We start from the raw sequence: 25,315 nt of genomic DNA, 5'->3' as shown, positions 1-25,315 counted from the left end.
CACTTGTCGCACCTGGAACGCCGACAGTTCTTTGGCGCCGAGTGGTTCCGTAGAGGCAGGTGTGGACTTCTTCGAAGTCACCGGGTCATCGAGCCGAGGAGAGGTTGTAGCCGTCGACGGCGTCGATGAGTGGACCGTAGTCGCTGCTTTCGAGGTGGATAGCGATGCAGTGGCCAGTTTCACCTTGGTGGCCGGTGCCGATTGCTTCGGTGCCGGGGGCCGAGGCGCTTTGGCGGTACCGACGGCTTTTCTTTTCGGGTCGGCGCCGACATCGGCTGCAGCGAGTTCGGTACCGAAGTCCCTTTTGGTGCGGTCGGAGCCGACGGGTTTGGCTGGCGTCGAAGGTGTGGTGGGCTTCGAGCCGACCAGTGTCAGTTTCACTTTCGGTTTCTGTTGAACCGGTGCGACGATTGGTTTCGGTTTCGTGGAAGGGAAACCAGTCTTTGTAGGTAATAATGGCTCTCGCTGTATGTCTGTGGCCGGGCCCGAGGGCGGGGCCGAAGAACTGCGGGATTGGTTTTGGGTAAGGCCCGAAGGCGATCCCTCGACCGGAGCCGTCGAGTGACACACTGGGATATCCTCCATTTGGACGGATAGGCCCTGCTCCTCACCAGAGCTACCTTCTTCGGCCCCTAAGGCCTCATCGTAGTCTCCTACCTCATCGTCGGCTTCTTCCCTGTGAAAAAGCTCTTCATCTACGTCTTCCGATCTGGAACCGTGTTCGGAAGCGGGGCTGGAGGGTATATTTTCCACGCTTTCGACATCTTCGTCCTCGGTGCTGAAGATGTTGGTCGGTGCCGCGCTTCCATTTGCGCGGCTCGTCGATTCCGGAGAGTCTTCTTGGATCTGAATCGGGCACAGGCCATGCATTTGGATTCGTCATGATCCGGTGAGAGGCATTTGTTACACACCGGGTGGACGTCGATATGTGGGTATTTGGCGTGGTAAACAGGACACCGCTTGAATCGGGTCCTCGATTCCATCGTCGAAGTTCGGCCGATGGTCGGATTCAATGGATCCGAAAAGTTGTTTAAATCGCTAAACTAGCCTGTAAACTGTCGATACCGATCGGGAACAGTACCGACGAAAACTAAAGGCCTTTTGGCCTGAAAACTAAATTTTCCTAACTTGAGTCAAGATAAGCACATCCGAACCCAATGGCGGAAAAAAACAATCTGAGGATGGAGAGGATGCCCATGCGCACTGTGGTCCAGGGGAGGAGTCACCTATCTCAGGATACTTCGAAGACTCTTCCAGGAAAACAACGTGCAAACATCCGGACCCAACACTAGGCGGCGATCTATGCACAGATATGAATTCAGCAGCCCACATGCCTCGAACCATACTATACCTGCAACTTGAATTTTCTTCCATAGGGAATCATTGACTGTTTTCTATGAAATATTCTCTAAGCGTCAACTTTTAAAATAGCAAAATATTGTCTAAAAATCATAACAGTAACTAAGTCGACTTCTCTCACTTGTTTCCAAGTACTGACTCAGGACTGCATCTAGGATCCAGTCCTGGAACCCCAAAAGTAATCCTAAAAGTAATCTATTGCAAATAACTTAAAACTTCCATTGAACTCAATGCATTATTGTGTTTAAAATTGTGTTGCTTATTGCAACCACTTGTAACTTTCTACAAAAGCCAATTGCATATTGCAAAAGTATTTATATAAAGCATTTCAGTCTGAGAAAGTATATTTTAATACCTATTGTTGGTTCTAAAATAAAACAAGCATTTTTTTATATATAAACCATTGGCCTAGAGTTCAGTTATTGAGTGTGTGAGACCATTTGCTGACCGAGTGTGTGCAACAAATGCTTTACACTGTCCTCTGATACTGCCTTACTGCTCGCCCAAGCTACCACTTTAGAGAGTAAGGTTATATCTAACTTTAACCTCTGCCAAACCTCTGGGGACTGTGGACTCTGTGCACCCTGTACCTATTTGGGAACAGTACATACAGAGCCACTTTCTCACACAAGGTTCTCCCCATTGCTGAAAGAAACCTTGTGCCACCTCCGAGTGAAGATGCGATTCGTGATCCATGATGCACCGGCTGCTGAGTTTGTCCGCCCGGCGTGCACTGAACCTGCCAACTGTTGAACCACCAGTAGAATGCCCTGGCGGTCCAGCCACGTCCAGAGCCTCCTGACATAGGGTCCACGAACTCACCCCGCCTTGCTAGTTGTAGTACCACATGGCGGTGGTGCTGTCCAAGAGCCCTGCACTACTGTCCTCTTGACAGAGGGAAGGAATTGTTTCAGTGCAAGCAGGATCGCAGTAAGCTCCAACTGATTGATATGGAGCTCAGACTCCGCCGGAGACCAGAGGCCTCTGATCTCCGCCTCCACTATATGGCCGCCCCATCCCCGGAGGGACACATCTGTTACCACCGAGTGCTCCGGTTGGGGAAGGAAGAGGGATCTTCTGCTGACCCAACTCTTAGGCTGAATGACCCGGACGCGCTGTTCGGGAAGATAAACTCGAACTCACGCTGTGTCCAGAACCGCTGCGATGAAGAGGAGCTTCTGAGAGGGAACTAGATGCCACTTCGGCACATGGATGGAGAACCCCAGCAAATTAAGGAGGTTGGCCATATTTTGGAGGTGTGAGACGACTGCTCAGGGCAAGTCTGCCGTCAACAGCCAGTAGTCGAGATAGGGGAAGACTGAAACCCCTGATATGCGCAGATGAGCTGCGACCATCACCATCACTTCTGTGAAAACCCGAGGGACGCTGGTAAGCCCGAAAGGAAGCACGGTGAACTGAAAGCGGGAGCATTTTGAAATTTTCCAGTGACGTACCGGAGGCCTAAAAGAGGACGCAGGCCCTTGTCCTCCTTTGGAATCAAGAAGTAGTGGGAATAACAACCACGACCTACTACTGGTGCTGGAAGGCGCTCGACGGCCCCCTCTGGCCAAGAGGGCTAGAACGTCCTGCTGGAGAAGCACCAAGTGATCCCCTGACATGCGGTGGTACGGAGGGGCACGCCAGGAGTGGCAATCCGGAATGGGAGGGAGAAGCCCCTTCGGACTACCTGCAAAACACAACTGTCCGAAGTGATGGTGCGCCAGTGGGGGAGGCGATGACGAATCGTGCCACCCACGGGCGTTTGGTGGGCCCGAAAACCGCGGAATAGGAAGGTTTGGAGGCCGTGGTGGCAGGGACGGCGGCAGACTGACCCAGCCGCTGGCCCCGTGACCCACCTCTGCGGGTCCCCTTTCAGCGGCTGCACCGAGACTTCTGCTGCGCAGGCCTGCGGCTTTGAAAGGAACGTGTTTGGGCGCTTCTTCCCTGCCAGGAAAGGAACGAAAGCCAGACCCCGAGGGAGTGCCCGTGGCGGAAAGGCCCAAGGACTGGGCTGTTGCCCGGGAGTCCTTAAAATGTTCCAACGTGCCATCCGGGTTTTCACCAAAGAGGCGCGTGCCAACAAAGGGCATGTCTAACAAAGCATTCCGGACATCCCCCGAGAAGCCAGTGGCTCTGAGCCAGGCGGAACGCCACAGTTGTGAAAATTGCCCTGCCGAGGGAGTCGGCGGCATCAAGGCCACCACGTATAGTAAACGTTGCCACATTTCTCCCCGGGGTAATTGCTTGGGAGAGTACCGTCCGAGCGTCCGGACACTGAGGCAGCACCAGCGCCACTGTTTCCCACACAGAGTGGGAATAGCAGGCCAAAAGGCTTGCAGTATGCACTGTCCGCAGTCCTGAAGTGGCAGAGGTAAAACCTTGTTCCCAGACCGCTCAATTTTTTTTTTTGTGTACCCTATCCGGAGGTGCGGAAGGTAATGCGCTGGGAGAAGCAGAGGGCTGGACAATCAGGCTCTCAGGCGTCGTGTGTTATGTGAGGAAACTGGGGTCGCAAGGGGCCGGGCGATGCCATTGTGCCACACCCCTATCCTCAGGAGTACCTGTGGGAGGCGTGGACCAGGCACCCAAGAGGATGCCTGTAAGTGCATCATTAAAGGGCAGCAGCGGATCCGTGGAGGAGGCCCCCCAGCCGAAACACCTCAGTCAGGAGATTGGTCCTGAGAGAGACCATAGGGAGCTCGAGGTTAAGAGCCTCAGACGACCTGCGCAACACCACAGAAAATGTACCATCCTGCTCCGTAGCCACAGACGAAGGGGACAGTGTACAGGGGTGTGGAGATAAATCCAGATCGCTCAGATCCTTTCTTATTGGCATTCTAGTGTGGTGCATCCTCACACTTAGCTGCAAGAGGGTCCTCAGACCCCTCCCAGTCTTTGCCGTCGGCTCTTTGAGAGGCCGAGAAGGCCGGGGTGGGGCTAGAGCCAGCGGCGGCGCAGAGGCCAGAGCCAACGGCGGCACAGAGGCCAGAGGCAACGGCGGCACAGAGGCCAGGAGCCAACGGCGGCGCAGAGGCCAGGAGCCAACGGCGGCGCAGAGGCCAGGAGCCAACGGCGGCGCAGAGGCCAGGAGCCAACGGCGGCGCAGAGGCCAGGAGCCAACGGCGGCGCAGAGGCCAGGAGCCAACGGCGGCGCAGAGGCCAGGAGCCAACGGCGGCGCAGAGGCCAGGAGCCAACGGCGGCGCAGAGGCCAGGAGCCAACGGCGCCCCAGGGTATCTTGCCGGCGTAGCCGGGGCAAAGGCAGCGGCACAGGGGCAGAACCACCCAACGGTTTCACAGGGCCCAAAGGCACTCCGAAGGGTCAAATACACGGCCCGTGGCCGACAGGAACACCTGTATTCCTTCCGGAGTTGCGTACAGCCCCAGGGAAGGCGGGTAGGCCGCAGGCAACAACGGAGGCTCCACCGGAGCCACGGTGGAGTTACTACCCGCCCCCCTCCACCGCGTCCCGCAACTGGTGAGGGGTAGGGCGAAGAGCGACGCCGTGTCTTCGACCTGGTCTGGCGCTTGATTTACCTGACCCCGATGACTACGAACGATGGTGTCGGCTCCTCGACTGGCTCCTCGACCGGCCCCTCGACCGTCCACGGGCGTGGTACCTTGAGTGGTGCGGAGCAATTGCCGAGCCTCAAAGAACTGTCGGGAACGATCCCCCAAGTCTTCTACACCATGGCCCGATAACTGGGGCACGTCTCGGGGTTATGGATGTGCCCGAAGCAGAAGAGACACGACATGCGGGTCCTCCGCCGACATGTTCCGACGGCTGTCCCTACGGGACTGAGACCCGGGCATCCCTACTGCACCAGAAGTCTAATACTCGACAAACAAGAGAAACAAGTCTCAGAAAACAAGTAAAAAATATGAGTAGGAGTACCGCTCTCTCTCGGATCTGCACTTGCTGGCGCGGAAGATGAAAGAACTGACGTCTAAGTAGCTCCGACGACGCTATCTCGGCGGCTACGACGCCAGCGACGTACGCGGAGCTGCACGACAACGCCTACTGACGCGCAGGAGTACTGCTGACGAAAAACTTTCCGGATCCAGTCTGACGCCTGTGGATATTCTAAGGTAAGGAATCTATTACTAAGGTGTCTCTTTCAGATATATATGAGTTGGGATCAACGCACTAAACTACATATAGACAATGATAGGATAAGTATAAAACTACCTCAAGGATGCCCTTGAAAATCTTTGGTTCCTTGGATAGGATTAAAAAAATATTTTGAGAGCTGGTCTAGGGGGTAATCCAATTTTTGGAGATGGTCTAGGGGATAATCAGGCAAAAAGGGGCACTTTCCTAAACCCATCACCAGAAGTATCTTGAGGGACATTAGGTGCCTCCACCACTGGATCAGAATCAGAACCGAAGACAGCCTGAACCCTCCGATAGTACTGCTGTTGTGGCAGAGTTCTTGAATTTGAGTCAGGTTCAATAAAACCCCTTTGGAATCTCGTTTGGCAACATGGGCCTGTGGCAGGCTGATCTGAGTTTGTGGTCTAGTGGCAATAGTACAGAAGAAACCAGCATGCACCCCGATGCCAGTGTAGAGGCCAGGACAGGAGTCAGAAAGGGCATCGTAGTGGTCCTGAGGGGGTAGACCGTGCTGCAGGATAACTAAAAGACCATTGCAGCTATCCGACTAGAGACTGTTGCAGCCAAGTAGAGCCCAAAAGTGCACCAGAGAGCTGGAATTGCACTGAAGAGCAGCCTCTTTGAAGGGGCTACTTCTTGTAGTGTCAATGACAGCCAGGTAGACTGGCATGTGCTGGGACCAATCATGAGGCATGGTTAGATTCTGGTAACATCACAGGCATGGAGTCCCCATCTTGATGCCCTTCCACTAGACTACAAGTGGCAGGATTGGTGTTGAGTCCTGCTTAGTCCTCTTGTGCTAGTCTAGACTTCGACTTCCCAGAAGGCTACAAAAGCTAAGTAAACTTTTTGAAAGAGTGGCATTGAGTGGGATATGTTTTTGACCGCTCTCTTCTCATGTTAGGCAAATTCGAGCTTCTCATCCTGCTCCAAAATCACTGCTGGGGTTATAACACTTGTCACATGATTTAGGTTTGTGGCTGGGACCAAGTACCACAATCACCTCCTGCAGGTTAGTGACCAACGTCGAGTTCATGCAGTTTCAGCACAGGTCGAATCCTGTAATTGTCGATGGGGATATCGTTCCTTAGTGCAATGTTTAAGAATTTTGGAAGTTGCTGAAATACCATCAAAGTTGGGAGTGGAGCTCTAGATGTGCGCTGAATGGAGCAGAAAGAAGCAAAGACATCTGCTCACTGAGGTGGTGCCTCTATGCAGCTCCAGCCTGTAATTATTGGTGTGGTAGAGAGTGACCGTGTAGCTGCTGGACAGCACCCACCGATGCATGGGAGACACTGATGCAAACAAACAAACAAACAAAAAAACAGACATCACCAGGATCCAGTCTGGCACCTGGGGATATTCTTAAGGTGAGGAGTCTGCTATTACTAGTATCAGGAAACTGATTAATTGATTTCACAGAGCTATATGAAAAGGGCAAACATCTTACTAAAGTGACAATGGCAACCTAATAGCATAAGGTGCTATTCAAATAAGGATAACTACATGTAAAATTAGTGTCATTTAACTATTCTTCATTAATCGATCTATGCATGAAAGGTTCTATAATCATTGAGAATCAGAGAAATGGAAGGGCAATGCTTTGTTACCATGCATCCTGGAGTAAAAGAGCAAGAAACTCAAGCAAAAAATTATTCTAGTAGACACACAGATTAAAGTATGCAAATGAGGAACAAGTTACTTACCTTCTGTAATGATCTTTCTGGTGTATAGTCACTTTAACTGCAAATTCCTCACCTTGTGAATATTTCCCAGTCGTCTGGACTGGACCCACAACTTTCCAAGCAGTACTGCTGCATGCTGGAAGATGGCAACGTGCGGCTGCATGCCAACATTATTCTGCCCCATAAATGACGAGTGGAGCCGCATAAAAGCAACACACATGCCGGTGTACGTCATTTGCATTCTAGGCTGTCTCTGACGTTAGATGCAAAACCGATTGGCAGATTGGTCTGCAAATCTTCAATTCGGGACAATTGTAGAAGGGAAAAAAAAGGGGGAAATAAGAGTCCAACTGACAGAACGATGAGGTTGGAAAGTCGGTGAGCAATCTGCATTTAGACAGAGAATCAAACAGAAAGGTTTTTACTGAAGGTATGTAACTTGTTCTTCTGATAAATACTTTTCACCATTGAGTAGCAGATCTTCAAACAGCAATCCATCAGGAGATGGTCTGTGTTTGCACTGCTTTTTTCCTTCTTTGCTCAGGAAAACTCAAACAGCTGATAGTTCCTTGGTATAATAGGTATAAAAACTCAATGCTCTTTTAGAGGTGAAGTGGAGCAAAGACTGCTGGAACAGTGATGGTCTGGCCAACGTGAAAAGGGGGAATAATTTTCTGCAGAGAGGGCGCTCGGGTTTTCAAAATCAACTTATCATGGAAGAAGGCAGGATGAACAAGTTACTTACCTTCGGTAACAATGTATCTGTAAGAAACATTAGTTAGATTCCTCACCTTAGAATATCCCCAAGCGTCAGGCTGGATCCGGAAAGATTTTGTGTCAGCAATACCCCTTGCGTGTCGCTAGGCGTCGTCTGCGGCTCCGCGTCCGTCGTCAGCGTCGTGCGCCGGAATGACGTCGGAGTACTTAGACGCCGCCCTCGCACGCTGACGGCAGTTCTTGTACATAGCTTTCCGCGCCAGGAACTCAGAGCCATGCAAGAGACCGACACTGGTGCCAAAAAATCTAGGGCCCTGAAAAGGATAGCCTTAACCCTAGATGTCAGTTCGCAGAACGGGGAGGATGGGTGGGTTGGTGCGGAATCTAACTAACTAATGTTTCTTACAGATATATCGTTACCGAAGGTAAGTAACTTGTTCATCTGAAAGAAACACGTTAGTTAGATTTCTCACCTTAGAATAGATACCCCAGCAATACCAACCCCGGTGGTGGGTCTGCGAACCAAGATCACACCAGAAAGTCCTGGAGAACAGAACGGCCAAAGAAGCCGTCTCTACGGACTTGGCTGTCCAGGCAATAGTGCTTGGCAAACGTGTGCAGCGAGGCACACGTCGCCGCCTGACAGATGTCCCGCAAGGGAACTCCCCGGCCCAGGGCAGTAGTAGCCGATGTGGCCCGGGTGGAATGGGCCCTCAAACCAACAGGAGGGTCCTTTTTTGCCAAGAAGTAACAAATTTTAATACACAACACGACCCACTGCGAGATGGTCCGTTTATGTACCGCTTTCCCCTTCTTAGCTCCTACGTATCCAACAAAAAGTTGGTCGTCCACCCGGAACTGTTTGGTGCGGTCCAAATAAAAGGACAGCGCCCGTTTTGGGTCCAGACGGTGGAACCTCTCTTCCTCTTTTGAAGGATGCGGAGGCGGAAAGAAGGTGGGCAACGTGACAGATTGCCCGAGATGAAATTGAGTCACCACTTTCAGTAGAAAAGAAGGACGAGGCCGGAGGACAACCTTGTCTGGATGAACAGAAATAAAGGGAGGCTTAGATGACAGAGCCTGGAGCTCACTCACCCGTCTAGCCGAGGTGATAGTTACCAGGAAAGCAGTCTTCAGGGTCAGAAGACGAATGGGACAATTGTGAAGAGGCTCAAAAGGAGCGCACATCAGAAAGGTCAGAACAAGATTCAAGTCCCACTGAGGCATTACGAAGGGGACAGGAGGGAACATGTGAGTAATGCCTTTGAGAAAATGTGAAACAACAGGGGACTTGGAGAGAAGGCTGATCAGGAAGCTGTAAGAAAGCAGAGATTGAAGCAAGATAACCTTTCTAGATGCCCAGAGCAGAGCCCTGCTAGGCCAAAGAAAGAAGAAAGAGTAGAACCTCAGAAAGAGTGGCAGAAAGGGGATCCACAGCCTTTGCTGTGCACCATGCCACAAATTTGTTCCACCGGCAGGCGTATACCGTCTTTGTGGAGGGACGCCTGGCTGCCAGAATGAGATCACAGACTTCAGGAGGCAAGTCAAATGGCATCAACTGCCGCCGCTCAATCTCCACGCATGGAGGTGGAGGCTGGACAGGTTCAGGTGGAGGACCGTCCCCTGCTGCTGCGACAGAAGGTCCTCCTGAAGAGGCAGTCGTATCGGAGGATCGATTGACATACTGAGTAGCTCGGGATACCAGAACCTTCGTGCCCAATCCGGAGCCACTCCGATAACTTGGGCCCGGTCGTGCCTGATCTTCTTCAGCACTCTGGGCAGAAGTGGTATAGGCGGAAAGGCGTACAACAGACCGCAACTCCACTTGCGACGAAAAGCGTCTCCGAGTGAGTGCTGCCTTGGAAATTCCAACGTGCAGAACTGCTGACATTGCGCGTTCTCTTAGGTGGCGAATAGATCTAACCAAGGCTCTCCCCACTGCAGAAAGAGACCTTGCACCACGTCCGAGTTCAGACGCCATTCGTGATCCATCATGCACCGGTGGCTGAGTTCGTCTGCTCTGGCGTTCAGAGAGCCCGCCAGATGTTGAACCACCAGGGTGATGCCCTGGTGTTCCAGCCAGGTCCAGAGGCGCAGAGACTCCTGACAAAGGGTCCACGACCCCACCCCGCCCTGTTTGTTGCAATACCACATGGCGGTGGTATTGTCCGTGAACACCTGCACGACACTTCCCCGGACAGAGGGAAGGAAGGCTTTCAGTGCAAGCCGGATCGCTCTCAGCTCCAAAAGGTTGATGTGGAGTTGAGTCTCCGCCGGAGACCAGAGGCCTCTGATCTCCGCCTCTCCCATGTGGCCCCCCCATCCCAGGTGGAACGCGCCCGTCACTACTACATGCTCCGGTTGGGGTAGGGAGAGGCATCTGCCGCTGACCCAATCGCGGTCCGTGAGCCACCACTGCAATTGTTTCGAAGTGCCCTCCGAGATCAAGACATGGTCGGACAGGTTGCCTCGATGCTGGGCCCACTGAAACTTCAGGTCCCACTGCAGAGCCCGCATTCGCCACCTGGCGTAATGCACCAACAGGATGCAGGAGGCCATCAGCCCCAGAAGCCGCAGCACCAACCTGACCGAAACCCAGGATAGAGGCCGAAAGATGGGAATCAGAGCCTGAATATCCCGGACCCGCTGTTCCGGAGGATAAGCCCAGAACTGCGCCGAATCGAGAAATGCTACGATGAAGAGGTGCTTCTGGGAGGGACTCAGGTGTGACTTCGGCACGTTGATGGAGAACCCCAGCAAATGCAGGAGGTCGACCGTAGTCTGGAGGTGGGAGAAGACTTGCTGGGGCGAGCCCGCCTCCAACAGCCAGTCGTCGAGATTGGGGAAGACTGGAACCCCCGATCTGCGCAGATGAGCTGCGACCACTGCCATCACTTTTGTGAACACCCGAGGGGCACTGGTGAGGCCGAAGGGGAGCACGGTGAACTGAAAGTGCTCCTGACCCACCGTGAACCGCAGGTAACGCCGGTGGGCCGGCAGGACAGGGATGTGAAAATAGGCTTCCTGCAAGTCCAACTCTACCATCCAGTCTCCAGGGTTGAGGGCAGCCAGAACCTGAGCTAGAATTAGCATCTTGAACCGTTCCTTCCGGAGGAAGGCGTTGATGCTCCTGAGGTCCAAGATAGGGCGTAGGCCCCCCTTTGCCCTTCTTGGGAACCAGAAAGTAGTGGGAATAGCAACCACGGCCTACTTCTGGACCAGGAACGCGCTCGACGGCCTCTTTGGCAAAGAGGGCCGTAACTTCCTTCCGCAGAAGATTCAAGTGATCCTCTGATATATGGCGGCACTGCGGTTGCATGGCTGGAGGGGTCGTCTCGAAGGGGAGGGAGTAGCCCCTTCGGACGATTTGCAGCACCCACCTGTCCGAAGTGATGGAGCGCCAGTAGAGGAGGTGATGGCGAACTCTGCCGCCTACTGGCGTGGAATGGGCCTGAAAGCTCGGACTAGGAAGGCTTTGAGGCGGATGCTGCCGGGGTGGATGTGGACTGACCGGCGCGTTGTCCTCTAGAACCGCCACGGCGGAACCCACGTCCGCGTGCAGGATGGTTCTGTGGCCGGTGGCTAGGCGGACGTGAGGAGGCGCCCCTTCCTTGGCCACGAAAGAGGCAAAAGGCGGAAGCGTGCGGCCGTGGGGCCGAGAGACCCAAGGACGTGGTCGTAGCCCGGGAGTCCTTAAAACGAGCCAGCGCACTATCCGCCTTCTTACCAAAAAGGCGAGCGCCATCAAAGGGCATATCCATGAGGGTACTCTGGACATCCCCCGAAAAAGACGTGGACCTCAGCCAGGCGTGGCGCCGGAGCGCCACCGTGGAGGAAATCGCCCTACCCAGCGAGTCCGTGGTGTCAAGTCCACACCACATGGCAGGTCGCGCTGCATCTCGCCCTTCAGTAAGTGCCTGGGAGAGACGTGTCCGGGCCTCCACCGGACACAGTGGCAGCACGTCCTCCACTGCATCCCACAGAGAGTGGGAGAAACGGTCCAAGAGGCAAGCGGTGTTCAAAGACCGCAGGCCCAAACTCAGGGAAGAGAACAGTTTCTTGCCGAACTGTTCCAGCCTCTTTGATTCCCGATCCGGAGGAGCGGACGGGAAGGAGGATTGGGAAGTGGAGGCCTGAATAACCAGGCTCTCGGGGGTGGGGTGTTGGGACAGGAAATTGGGGTCGCCCGGAGCAGGGCGGTGGCACCGGGCCACGTTCTGATCCACAGGGGGAACTGTGGAGGGCTTGGACCAAGTGCCCTGCAGAACGTCGACGAGGGCCTCATTGAACTGCAGCAGAGGCTCTGCGGAGCTTGCTGACGGTTGAAGCACCTCTGTGAGGATATTAGTCCTCACGGCCACAGAAGGCAACTCGAGCCCCAGGGCTTCGGCCGCCTTGCGCAGCACCACAGAAAAAGCTGCACCTTCCTCCGAAGCCACAGTCGGAGGAGAGATGAAGCCAGCGTCCAGCGAAGTGTCCAGACCACTGGCATCCCCCAGTTCGTCTGCCCAGTCATGGGAAAGTTGACCCTGGAGGGCCATAGGGTCCTCAGACCCCTCCCAGTCGCCCCCGTCATCCGATTCCTGATAAACAGGAGGAACGATCGGAGCCGGACGATAGATGAAACCTTCATCCATCGGCATCGGTTGCGGCGCCGGGCCCCGACAGGGACTAAACGGGGAACGGCGTTGTCCGGAGATGGAGCCGGAGGTGGAACCATTGTCGGCGCGCCGGCGGCGTCGTGAGGTCGACCGGCACCGACAGAGATCCAGGCCTGAATCTTTCGGGGACCTGCGGCATCGGGAGCAAAGTCGTCGACGGCGCCGGAGCCGCCAGCACGCGAGGTCGCCCAGTCGAGCCCGCAGGGCCCGAAGGCGCACCGGCAGGCGTCGACGGCGGAGCCAGGTCCCTCATGGCCGAGAGGAAGGCACTGACCTCTGCCGGAGTCGCGTCAGTCCCAGGGACCGGCGGGTATGGAGACGGACGCGGCTCCTGCGGGGGTGGGACCACCCTGACCCTCGGCCGAGTTGTGCGACCGGCGAGGGGAGTCCGAAGAGCGGTGTCGCCTCTTGGACTTCTTGGATCGCTTCGACTTACCTGAAGACTTCGAGCCCGAAGAGCGATGATGACTGCGGAGTCGAGTGCCGAAGCTCGAGAAGCTTACGGGACCGCTCCCGCCTAGCCTTCGAGGTCAAGGCCCGACAGTCGGGGCACGACTCCGAGTCGTGGTCAGCCCCCAGGCAGTAAAGGCACCGGCGATGGTGATCAGTCACCGACATCAGGCGATGACAGGCGTCACAGGCCTTAAATCCATGCATCCTACCGGCACCAGAGTCGAGTCGACAAAGACCAAAAAGAGTCAAAAAATTTTAGTCAAAAATAGACTAAGGGGTAAGCTCTTCCCGGATCGGCGCTGTCTGGCGCGGAAAAAAGAAGAACAGCGCGTCAGCGCGCGAGGGCGGCGTCTAAGTACTCAGACGACGTCATTCCGGCGCACGACGCCGCCGACGGACGCGGAGCCGCAGACGACGCCTAGCAACGCGCAAGGGGTATTGATGACGAAAAATCTTTCCGGATCCAGCCTGACGCCTGGGGATATTCTAAGGTGAGGAATCTAACTAACGTGTTTCTTTCAGATAAGGAGGGTTCACATAAAGATCCTAAAGTTTGCTCACATGTATAGCCGATGTTATGGCGATGAGACAGGCTCCTGTCAATGTCAGAAGGTTTAATGGACAACTGTGCAACAGCTCAAAAGGGGTGCACATCAAGTATGTGAGGGCTAACTTCAAATCCCAATGGGACTTCACAAGGGAGTTTAGAGAAACAAATGCTGCAAACATTTTGAAAACCTCATTACAACAGGTCATTTACATATCGAAGGATGACCAGGCAACAATAAGAAGGCTGAAAGAGCTGATAAGTAGCCCTTAACAATGCCTAAGGCAAGTACTTGCCAGCCTAGAGACAGAATAAACAGAAAATCTTCAGACAAATTTGTCTGTAAAGAGTAGTGAATATCTTAGATGCCTTCTTGGGGGTGTTTTTTAGTCAGTGCACAGCAGATCTTTATGCAGAGAGCAATCCTTCAAGAGATGGTGTTTTTACACTGCCTTGCACTTCGGTGTTCCAAAAAAAATAAAAAAATAAAACAATAAGCGGATTGCCCATACAATGTTCTTTGGTTCAATCAATATAAAAGCTTATGGTGTTTCTCTCATCCGTAAAGGAATGAGTAGCATAACAAATGCCAGAAGGGTGATAGCCAGCCCAACATGAAATGGAGTGACCACTTTCGGTAAATAGGAAGCTCAGGTCCTCAAAACCAACATCTCTGGAACAAATTTCATAAGGTGGATGGACAGAAAGCCTTGAACTCACTCAAACCCCTGGCCAAGATTATGGTGAAGAGAAAGAACATCTTCCAACATACGTTTCAATGAGCAACAGTGCACTGGCTTAAAAGGGGTGTACACATATCAAAAAGGTGAGGACTAAGTTCAAGACCTACTGCGGCATCACAAAGATTTGACAGATATACATTTTTCAAAAATCTCATCAGAAGAGGTGATCTAAATAAAGAATGCTGATAGGGGTGAAGCAAAAAAGATGACAGATCGGACAAGTAGGCCTTAACAGTGCCCAACGGAGGACATTATTGGGCCAATTGCAAAACAAACAAATCAAACAAATTTCTTTGTAATTGGTCAATTTGTCAGGTACCACACCAAACCTCAACTTTGTCCCAAAGACTGGCATACACTGATTTTGTGGAAGGATGCCTCGCTGCTAAGATGAAATAGACTACCTCGGGGGAGAAGGTCAAAGGAAGCCAACTGCCGCCACTCAAAGTATAGAGATGCAAATTATACAGGCCGGGTGCAGTACCCAGCCTTACTGCTGCAACAGAAGATCCTCGCAAAAGCAGCAGCTTGATCGCAGGACTGACATTTATTCCCAGGAGTTTCGGGTACCACACTCTCCTAGACCATTCTGGTGCCACTAGAATGACTTGGGCCCAGTTATGTGTGATCTTCTACAGCACTCAGGGCAGGAAAGGCAAAGGCATACAGGAATCCAGAGCTCCATTCTAGTGCAAGGGGTCTCTGAGAAACAGCTGCTTTGAAAACTCCATAATGCAGTGCTGACATTGCACATTTTCGCTGGTGGCGAGAATATCAAGTCAGGGTTCTCCCCATTGCTGGAAGAAAACCTATGCCATCTCCAGGTGCAACTGCTATTTGTGATCCTTTGTGTGTCAGTGGCTGAGTTCCTCCACTCTGGCATTAAAAGATTCAGCCAGGTGGATTACCACCTGAGAAATTCCTTGGGCTCCAGCCACTTCGAGGAGCAGTCTACTGACACAGGGACAAGTCCCCACCCCACTTGTTGCAGTGACACAGGACACTGATGTTGTCCATGAGCACCTGCAACAGTCTTACTCTGATGGTGGGCAGGAAGCCCTTCAACACCAAGTCAACCACCATCAGTTCCAACAATCCAAAGTAAAGTTTAGTCTCTGCCAGAGACTAGAGGCCTCTGATCTCCCCCTTTCCCAGATGGCCTCCCCAACCCAGTAGTAATGCATTTATAATCAAGGTCAGCTCAGGGTGGGGTAAGATAAGTGATCTGCCACAGACCCGATCATGGTCCAGTAGCCACAAATGCAGATCTTTTGTAATCTCCACCAAAATCTGGATAACATTTGACAGGTTCACCTTTAGTTATGCCCACTGAATTTGTGGTCCCACTGCAGAGCTTGAATGTGCCACTTGGTATGCTAGCAAAAGGCAGGAAGACAACAATCCCAGGTACCTAATAGCCATCACAATTGAGATGCAGGACCATTCATGAAACATCAGGATCAGCCTGAATATCCTGAACTCTCCACTTTGAGTGAGAAAGGCAGGGAAGCATAGTGCATCCAAAACAGCTCTGATGAATGGGAGCATCTGGGAAGGAGTCCGGTGTGACTTCAGTATGTGGATAATGAGCCCTAACAATGTTAAGAGGTTCACCATTGTCTGGTTGTGGCTAAGGACTGCCTGGGGTGAGCCCACCTTCAACAGACAGACACTAAGGTAGGGAAGCACTGGCATTCTCGACCTCCAAAGGTGTGCTGCAACCACCACCATCACTTTCATGAATACCTGAGAGGCTCTGAGGAGGCCAAACAGGGAGTAGTGAATATTACTGATGCTCCTAACTCACCATAAACCGCAGCTATCATCTGCAGGCCTGTATGACAGGGAGATGGAAATGAGCATCCAGCAGGTCCAACATCACCATCCAGTCTCCAGGATCCAGGGCAGATAGGACCTGGGCTACTGTGAACATCTTGAATGTGTCCTTTCGCAGGGAAGCATTGTGAGGGCCAATATCCCAAATACGACAAAGTCCTTAATCCTTCTTTGGCTCAATGAGGTACCGGGAGTAACACCCAGTTCCTACTTCTAAAGGCTGGAGCAATCTCTGAGGCCCCTTCAGTGAAAATGGCTGGCACTTCCTGCTGCAAAACAGAGAGCCACTCTGATAGGGGTAGGAGGTGTTGCAGGTTTAGAAAGAAATGAGAGGACGTAGTCCCAGTGGACAATTTAAAGGACTCACATGTCTGACTGATGGCTAGCCAATCATGGAGGACATATCAGATCCAGCTGTGCCAGCAAGGACACACTAAAGCACTTTTGAGATGCAAGCTGACCCTGTTGTCCTCGCCATTGTCTCGGAGAACCAGGACCTTAGTCACAGAAAGGCTGAATAACCTACTGGGCTGGTGGAGGGGTCTGCAGTTACCAAACCGAAAACCTCAACCGTAGCCAGGGAGAGAGCAAAATTGCTGGTGAAATGGTCTTGTGGAAGTGGAAATCTAAGAAATGTGCTGTGGCTGTGCTCTCAGGGCTGAATTCAATTTGCTGTCAAAAAGCAAATCCCTTAAAGGCATCTGGACATCCAAGGAGTACCCCACAGACCTATTCCAGGCCTGGAGCCCAATCGCCACATTACAGTCAATCGTCGACTATGCAGTCAGTCATGTCCAAGCCAGAGAGTATGACAAATTCTATAGTATCAAGTCTGTCTTGAATAGCCTGTAGTAAAGGGTACCCATCCAACAGCTTTCTGGAACAGATGAACAACTTTGTCCCATTGCATTCTAGGGGTGCATGAAAGTAGCGGCATAAAAGGTCGCTGGCAATCACTGACCACAGGGTAAAGCTCTTAGAGGAGAAAATCAGTTTCCCAAATATCACTATACTTTTAGATTCAAAATGTGAAGTTGAAGAAATATTGTTGGGATATATTTTGCTAGTGTATGCCCGTACCACTAAACTCCCTGGTGCTGAATGTTGTGTAAGAAAGGCTGGGTCACCTAGTGTGGGATGATGGTAACAAGCAACTGCCTTTTATCCATTAGACCCGAACATGGTTTCAACTACATGTCCAAAAGGGCATCCATGAGGGCCTCATTAAATGGTAACAGGGGCTCAATTAGGGGCCTAATCTGGTTCAAGTATCTCAGGAACACACAAATCCGTACTTGTAAAGCGCAAACTACTCACGGGTCTCAAGGCGCTGGGGGCTGTCGTGGAAATTAAGTGAGCTATTGCCCAGAGTCACATGGTGCTGAGCCGCCACCGGAGTCGGGGATTGAACCGTGAACTCTGTGCTCCGAAGTCAGCTGCCCTGGCCACTGCACCACTGTGTTCTGCATCTGTGAAGAACACATTAGTGTCACACCGCCCCCGGCGCGCAGGGATGCTGTGGCATAAAGTTTCCGGATCCAGTCTCACGCCTGGGGATAATTCTACGTTAAGGAATCTGCGGCTAGTAATCTATCAGATACACAATCACATGTATTTTGTTTCATACTACCCTGCTATAGGCCTCTTTAAAAACTCTGTTCTTATATCAAAAAAGCAGCCCCTTTGTCATACAATTGATTTACTGGACCTAATAGTGTACCACATGCCACGAAAAGGGATGTGCAAACTTACCTTTTGCTATGTATTTTGGTCCTGGGAGCGGCAAGCGCACTCTCAAGAGTGTGTCCAGGCACTGTTAGAAGCACGGCTGTGCATGCACACCCACACAGTCTACAGGGAACAGAGGTCCCATATGGCCTTGACATTCATGTGGGTGCAATGATCACAAGCTCTGGAGTCGTGTTCCGAACCCAGATACAGATACCATAAGCATACTTTGTGAGGGTCAATCACATACATCTGTTTCTGACAGTCCCTCGATGGGCTAAACCCCGCAGTTTTAGGGGATGACGTTTTCCCTTGCACACTGGTAATTTGTGATAAAATCTATAGTCAGCAAGACCAAGGAGAATCTCCAGATCCGCCTCTCAAGGCACCGAAAGAAAGCAACTGATGTGAGACAGCATGGGTGGCGCTTATATGCAGTACCGCCTTCCATTTCTAGAGCAGAACACCACCAGCGCAGTTTAAACGACCTACCACCACACAGAAGTACTACTTTAAAAGTTTTCAAATCCAGTGTGACGCCTAGAGACTATTCAGGTGAGGAATCTGCAGTTAGAAGAATCCATCAGAAAGCAATGTGTGTGATATAAGGTTGAACAGAGAATTTAATGGAAGGAAAAAAGAATGTACAGTAACGAAGTTACAAACTAAGTATCAGTACAAAACTTGATCTTTAATAAAAGTATATTCATTTTACTGTGCTTAAGTTAGCAAGAGTTAATTTTAAACTTGCAATCATTAAATCAATACTTTGAGAAGAACCATGTAGCATAACATAAAAAATATACCCATAAACAAGCAGATTTTTTTCCACTCTGAAACATTCCGTCCTTCCATAGCCACTGGATCGATCACAGGGTCTTCGAAGCTTTGGCTTATCTTCCCCTTCGCTCTCTGCTTCAGATAACTCAGCCAATTCATCTTTTGTGGCACTGAAGGGCCTGGTTTGCTTTCGAACTCTTGGTGTGTCAATTACCAAGCTGTTCTGCAAAGTTTAAGAGGTATGTTAGACAACTGAACACAATTTGTTGACATGTTCAAATACAGGATAGTACAATGATTGAGATTCCCTGTGCATTTTATTGAAGGAATATTATGAACAAGCATTTGCAATGCAGTAGGTCTCGCATTTGCGAGAGTTTAAGCTATTTGCATTGTAAATGACAATGCCTTTTATTTATTGGTTTTGAAAAGTAACACATACATAAAAGGCAGTCATTTGCAATGCCATTAACTCAAACCTTTGTAAACGTGAGACCTATTTCACTTCACAGAGCAGCCGCCATTGTCTCGGGCTGTTTGGAAAGGGAAAGCGAACATGGCACGCTGAATGTTGCAGGAAAGCAAATCGTGCCTGCAGTAGGAGAAGCTCATTAAAGTGAACAGTGCTTACAGACTAAATAAGACGTACCGTGTAACAACAGAAGTAAAGTACAAGTTACTTACCTTCAGTAACGATGTCTCTGGTAGAGACGATTCTAGCTGCAGATTCCTTAACGTAGAATTATCCCCAGGCGTGAGAATAGATCCGGAATTTTTTTTTTTGCCACAGCATCTCTGCGCGCCGGAACCACGTGACTCCGTCCGGACATTGTCCGCGGACGTGACGTTAGTGAGGTCACAAGTCCCACCCCAGCGCGCCGACTTCAGTATTCTTCGGAGAACTTTTCCGCGCCACAACACGGAGCCATCACAAACAAAACTGAGAGACTGTGGGAACAGAGTGCGAAAAAAGCAGTGATACAGAAAGGGAAGAAGCGAATGGTGAAGAACAGCATCATGAGGGACAGTGCCAAGCACTGTGGTAGTGAAAGTCATGGAAGGGAAAGAGCAGAGCACTGCTCTGAGAAGTTACCCAGCAAAGCGAAGGCAATATCCTCCCTGGAGACAGAAAAACATGTGAAAAATGTCGGGGCAGACGACAAAGTCTGCAACCACAATCTAGAACACTGAAGAGCAACAAGTCCGGAGCAGATGAGTAACGACAAATCAAGACAACACCATAAAGGAGTGTTGTATCCCCCGTAAAGAGTTAAGGGCTGAGGCACAGCCAAGAGACCCCAACCCAGAGGACTGCAGAGGAGACAAACCCCAAGAAATGAAAAAAGAGAGAAGATTATGAGTAGGCCCCACACTGGAATAACCAGGGTTGTAGGGATGCAGAAGTACACATGAACCTATTGTCCAATTACCAGGAAGGAATGGGACAAATAAACAGAACAAAGCACCATGCCAGGGAGGAAGTGAAAGAGGGCACCCGCAGAAGACAAAGCCACCCGGAGGGAGGAGAGTGCAGAAAACCAAGCTGAAGGGTCCTCACAGAACAGGGAGGAAGGGGGGGGGGGGCCGTGAAGGACTCTGCGGCTAGAATCGTCTCTACCAGATTGAATATGCTACTTACCAGTATGCATCTGTTCTTGGCATGTAGGGCTGCTGACATTCATATCTGTGCATAGATCGCCGCCTAGTGTTGGGTCCGGATGTTTGCACGTTGTTGTCCTGGAAGAGTCTTCGAAGTATCCTGGGATAGGTGACTCCTCCCCTGGACTACAGTGCGCATGGGCATCCTCTCCATCCTCAGATTGTTTTTCGCCATTGTGGCAGTGATGGAGTAGATACAGAAAGTGATGACCATGCTTACAGTAATTCGGAGAGCTGCAGCTGTTACAGGCGCCGGGGAGGAGGGAGGGCGATATGAATGTCAGCAGCCCTACATGCCAAGAACAGATGCATACTGGTAAGTAGCATATTCAGTTCGAGGCATGTGGGCTGCTGAATTCATATCTGTGCATAGAATACATAGCAGTACCTCCTATTAGCAGCGGCTACCAGTGCCAGCTGCAGCGGTCTGAAAAAGAGTTTTGAGAACAGCCTGTCCTACAGCTGCCTGCTGTTTTGATTGCACATCCACACAATAGTGTTTGGTAAATGTGTGTGTAGTGGACCAGGTGGCTGCTCTACATATATCATGCAAAGGGATGTTTCCTAGGAAAGCCATGGAGGCCCCTAACTTACGTGTTGAGTGGGCTCGTGGTGGAATCGTTAATGTGCGTTTAGCCTTTTGATAGCAAATTTGAATACATTTAACGATCCATCTGGCTATACCTGCTTTGGAGATAGCGTTACCTTTGTGGTGTGGGGCAAAAGCAACGAAAAGTTGTTTTGTCTTCCTAAAGATTTTAGTCCTGTCGATATAGTACATGAGGGCTCTCTTCACATCTAGTGTATGGAGTGCTCTTTCTGCGACAGTCTGTGGGTTTTGAAAGAAAACAGGCAGTTCAATAGTTTGATTCATGTGGAACTGCGATATGACCTTGGGCATGAATTTGGGGTTGGTACGTAGTACGACCCTGTTGGCGTGAACCTGTATAAATGGCTCTTGAACGGTTAGTGCCTGGAGTTCACTAACTCTTCTTAAAGAAGTGATCGCCACTAGGAAAGCTACTTTCCAGGTAAGGAATTGAATCTCGCATGAGTGTAGAGGTTCAAAGGGTGGACCCATGAGGCGTCTGAGGACCAAGTTGAGGTTCCACATTGGAGCCGGTGGGTGGCTTGGAGGAATTACTCGTTTGAGTCCTTCCAAAAATGCTTTGATGGCAGGCACTTTGAATAAAGAGAGGTGCTGCCTGTTCTGGAGATAGGCTGATATTGCGGTCAAATGGACACGTATAGAGGTGTACGCCAGATTGCATCGGTATAGGTGTAAGAGGTAACAAATTATGTTTTGGATGGATGCGTCTAGCGGGTTAATGTCATTATTATTGCAGTAAATGACTAACCTTTTCCATCGTCCTGGGATTCTAAGGACGACACTTCGCAAAACTGAAGGACCTTATCATGGCTCCTTAAGCAGTATTCGAAGAACAGCAGAGCAGACTAAGCTTGCTGGTGACTGTCCACGATTCTTGCAATCACAGGAGCCAGTGAGTTTTGGACTCATCAAATTACTCCCTGGGGACCTCGGAGATACATAGGGGATCGGGCCTACCATAGCCATTGCCAACATTTATGCGAACATCATATCTGAAGCCTTGAGGAAGTCACGGTGGTGACGAAACGCGCGTTGGCTGTTTCAGAGAGAACACTCTACGTGTCAAAACTTAGCAATCATAAGAACTGCAAGACTTGGGACATACATGTTAACGAGGGATATATTCTTCTCTGTCTGATGTTCTGTTCAAGTTTTGATGTAATATGCTAAGATGAAATGCTTTGTGCTTAAAAACCATTAAACCAAATTCACAGCATATACTTGTTGGTCTTGTGAAATTCCCCATGTGAATTGGTTCTTCTCTCTATGACTTGGTACCTGTAGTGCGTATGATTAATTTCTAACGAATGTGTATTGTGCATAAATTAGTTGAGTGCCGGGGTTTTCCCCTTTTGCTTCCATTACAGACCATGCGTGGCCTGTCTAACTGATATCCTTGGTAGTGGGATATCTGACCTCGATTGGCACCTTCCCCATATTTTGTTTCAAATTGGATATATTTATTTTATTGAACTGCCCCACTAGCTGAATCAAATAGCTCAAGTGATTGTGCGACTCATTATCCACCACTACCTTGTGTATGAACTGGATCCTTTTTTGTGTTGGATCTGGATGGAAAAGTTCTTGTTCTTCAGGAACAGATTTTGGTACCAATTATTTCGGTTCCGATCGAGGTTTTGGTTGATCGGCTTTAGGAGGTGTATTATAGTCCTTAGCCAGTGGTTTCGGTGCCGATGAAGGTTTCGGTGCCGATGAAGGTTTCGGTGCCGAAGTTAAGTCTTTCAGCTTGGGAAGTTTCGGTGCCGGTTTATCTATGGGCCTCGATGTTTTCAGTGCCGAGGGTGTCGGATCCGATTTCGGTGCCGAAGGTGCCGGGGGTACAATTACATGCGGCTTGCTCGGGCCCGAGCCACCGGAAGGCTTATGTTTCTTCGGAGCCGAGCCCGGAGGCGGGGCTTCTGAAGGGTGTTTTCGGTCTCAACTGAGGCCAGCTGGAGAAGTCTTGACCAATGCCTTTGGTGTTGGAGGGGTTGGGGCAGGGGCAGTGGTACTCACACGTTGCCCAGGATTAATGGGGTCATCTGAGTAGTCTGCATTCTTCCGGGACATCGGGACCCTCATCAAAGATGTTTTCTGGTTCCGGGGCTGGTTTGTGTGCCATGATATGGCGTCGAGCTCTTCGATCCCGAATGGTCTTTTTGGATCGAAATGCTGCGCAGGCTGGACAGCTGGCTTTGTTGTGTTCCGGTGATAGGCACAGGTTGCAGACTTTGTGATGGTCACTGTGCGGAAATTTTGCTCCACACAGGGGGCATTTTTTAAACGTCGTCCTTTCCATGAGCCGTAGGCCTCACGGCTTGGATAGGCCCAACCGCCCGCGTCGACGTCCGGAATCGAGCAATGAATTCGAGGTCGAGTGAAGGTGCTTCGATGTAGTTAGAAGTTTTTTCGCTACGAAAAGCTTGTATTTGAGATTTTCAACCGGAGTGGAAAAGTTACATCCGAACCCAATGGCGGAAAAAAACAGTCTGAGGATGGAGTGGATGCCCATGCACACTGTAGTCCAAGGGAGGAGTCACCTATCTCGTGACCAAAGACTTCTTCCGAAGACAATAACAACCTGCAAACATCCGAGCCCAACACCAGAGGGCGATCTACTATCCTAAGTGTGTGATCTGCAGCTCATATGCCTCGAACATAGGTATTACAGACCTAAAGCCGTCAACCAGAAAACACCAGGAATATCCTAGCTCCCCTGGAACACAAGGCAGAGGACCAGGCCGAAACGTTGGATAAGGTGGAAACACCAAGAAACGACGCCGTAGACGGCATTACAAAAGTCGGTCTGGCGATCCAGAGGCTGAAGAGGGAAGGCAAAATGCACAGATGCAGATATCCGCAGAAACAAAGTGTAAAATGGACGACAGGCAAGCCCTGTAGAAGGATAGAAACACCACCAGATACTGAGCAGGACAGAACCTGGAGCAGTGTAAGCTGCGTTAAGGCAGAAGGAAAAGACCGCACCAAGCGGCATACAGTGACGCCAGGAAACGTGAAGAACCAGAGAAGGTATCCACACCCGCCCAGCTTAGGACAGAGGCACAAGTTACTACTTGTGTAACGATATATCTGTAAGAGACATTAGTTAGTGATAGATTCATTACCTTAGAATATTCCCCAGGCGTCAGTCTGGATCCGGAAAGTTTTCTGCTTAGCAGTACCCCTGTGCGCCAGTAGGTGGTGCCATGCGTCTCGGCGCCCGTCACTGGCGTTGTGCGCGTCGAGATGACGTCACGGAGGCTACTTAGGCGCCACCCATACGTGCGGACGTCAGTTCTGTACACAACTGTCCACGCCGAAACGCAGAGTCATGCGAGAAACTGACCTTTGGTGCATAAAACTAGGGCCCTAAAAGGGGATGACCTTAACCCTAGTAATCAGTTCGCAGAACGGGGAGGACGGGTGGGGCAGTAAGGAATCTATCACTAACTAATGTCTCTTACAGCTATATCGTTAACTTGTGCATCTGAAAGAGACACGTTAGTGATAGATTCCTTACCTTAGAATAGATACCCCAGCAATACTAACCCCGGTGGTGGGTCTGCGAACAAGATTACACCAGAAAGTCACGGAGCACAGAACAGCAAAAGAAGCAGTCTCTCCAGACTGGACTGTCAAGGCAGTAGTGCTTGGTAAACGTGTGCAACGAGGCCCACGTAGCTGCCTGACAAATATCCTGCAAGGGGACACCGCGTCCCAAGGCAATACTGGCTGCAGTTGCCCTGATCAAATGGGCACGCAGTTCCACAGGAGGCTCCTTCTTGGCCAAAGAGTAACAGGCTTTGATGCACAGAACGACTCACCGGGAGATGGTCCGTTTGTGCACCGCCGACCTCTTTGGGCACCTACGTAGCCAACAAAGAGCTGATCATCCACCCAGAACTGCTGTGTACGCTGCAGATAGAACTAAAGCGCACGTTTTGGGTCCAGACGGTGGAGCCGCTCCTCTTCCCTTGAAGGATGCCGAGGCGGAAAAAAGGTGGGCAAAGTGATTGTCTGTCCGATGTTGAAGGGCGAGAAACTTTGGCAAACGGCTCCCAAGACCCAGAGCGGCGGTGAGAGGAGTGCCGGATCTCCAGCCTCTTCCGGCCAGCTCCCGCAAGGCCTTCGGGGCCATGGCACGGCAGTCCCGACAATCCCGGTAGTCATGGTCGGTCTACAGGCAGTAGAGGCAGACATCATGGGGGTCCACCACCGACATATTACGGCAGCATGACCCACAAGACTTAAAGTCGGGCATCCCTACGTGCAGCAGGAGAGAAGAGAAGGAGACAAAAGTCTCAAAAAAGTGGTCAAAAATTGACCGGGGTACGTGCTCAATCCGGATCTGCGCTTTCGGCGCGGAAAAAGAAAGAACTGACGTCAGAGCGCATGGGTGGCACCTAAGTAGCCTCCGTAACGTC

At 51.0% G+C, this 25,315-nt stretch overlaps 1 protein-coding gene across 7 annotated transcripts in view; it reads right to left on the bottom strand.

Moving 5' to 3' along the window:
• Nucleotides 1–25,315, bottom strand: part of CHD9 (chromodomain helicase DNA binding protein 9) — a 1,905,864-nt gene that overhangs the window by 822,173 nt on the left and 1,058,376 nt on the right. For all 7 annotated transcript variants that reach the window (XM_085637757.1, XM_085637759.1, XM_085637761.1 and 4 more), the window contains one exon: nt 18,649–18,845. In XM_085637757.1, the coding sequence (XP_085493883.1) occupies nt 18,649–18,845 (197 nt within the window). The remainder of the gene's footprint in view (nt 1–18,648; nt 18,846–25,315) is intronic.

This window comes from Triturus cristatus, chromosome 12, assembly GCF_964204655.1.
Source record: "Triturus cristatus chromosome 12, aTriCri1.1, whole genome shotgun sequence".
Classification (NCBI taxonomy): Eukaryota; Metazoa; Chordata; class Amphibia; order Caudata; family Salamandridae; genus Triturus; species Triturus cristatus.
Note: the sequence above shows the minus strand (reverse complement) of the source record. Positions and strands in the feature narration are given on the sequence as shown.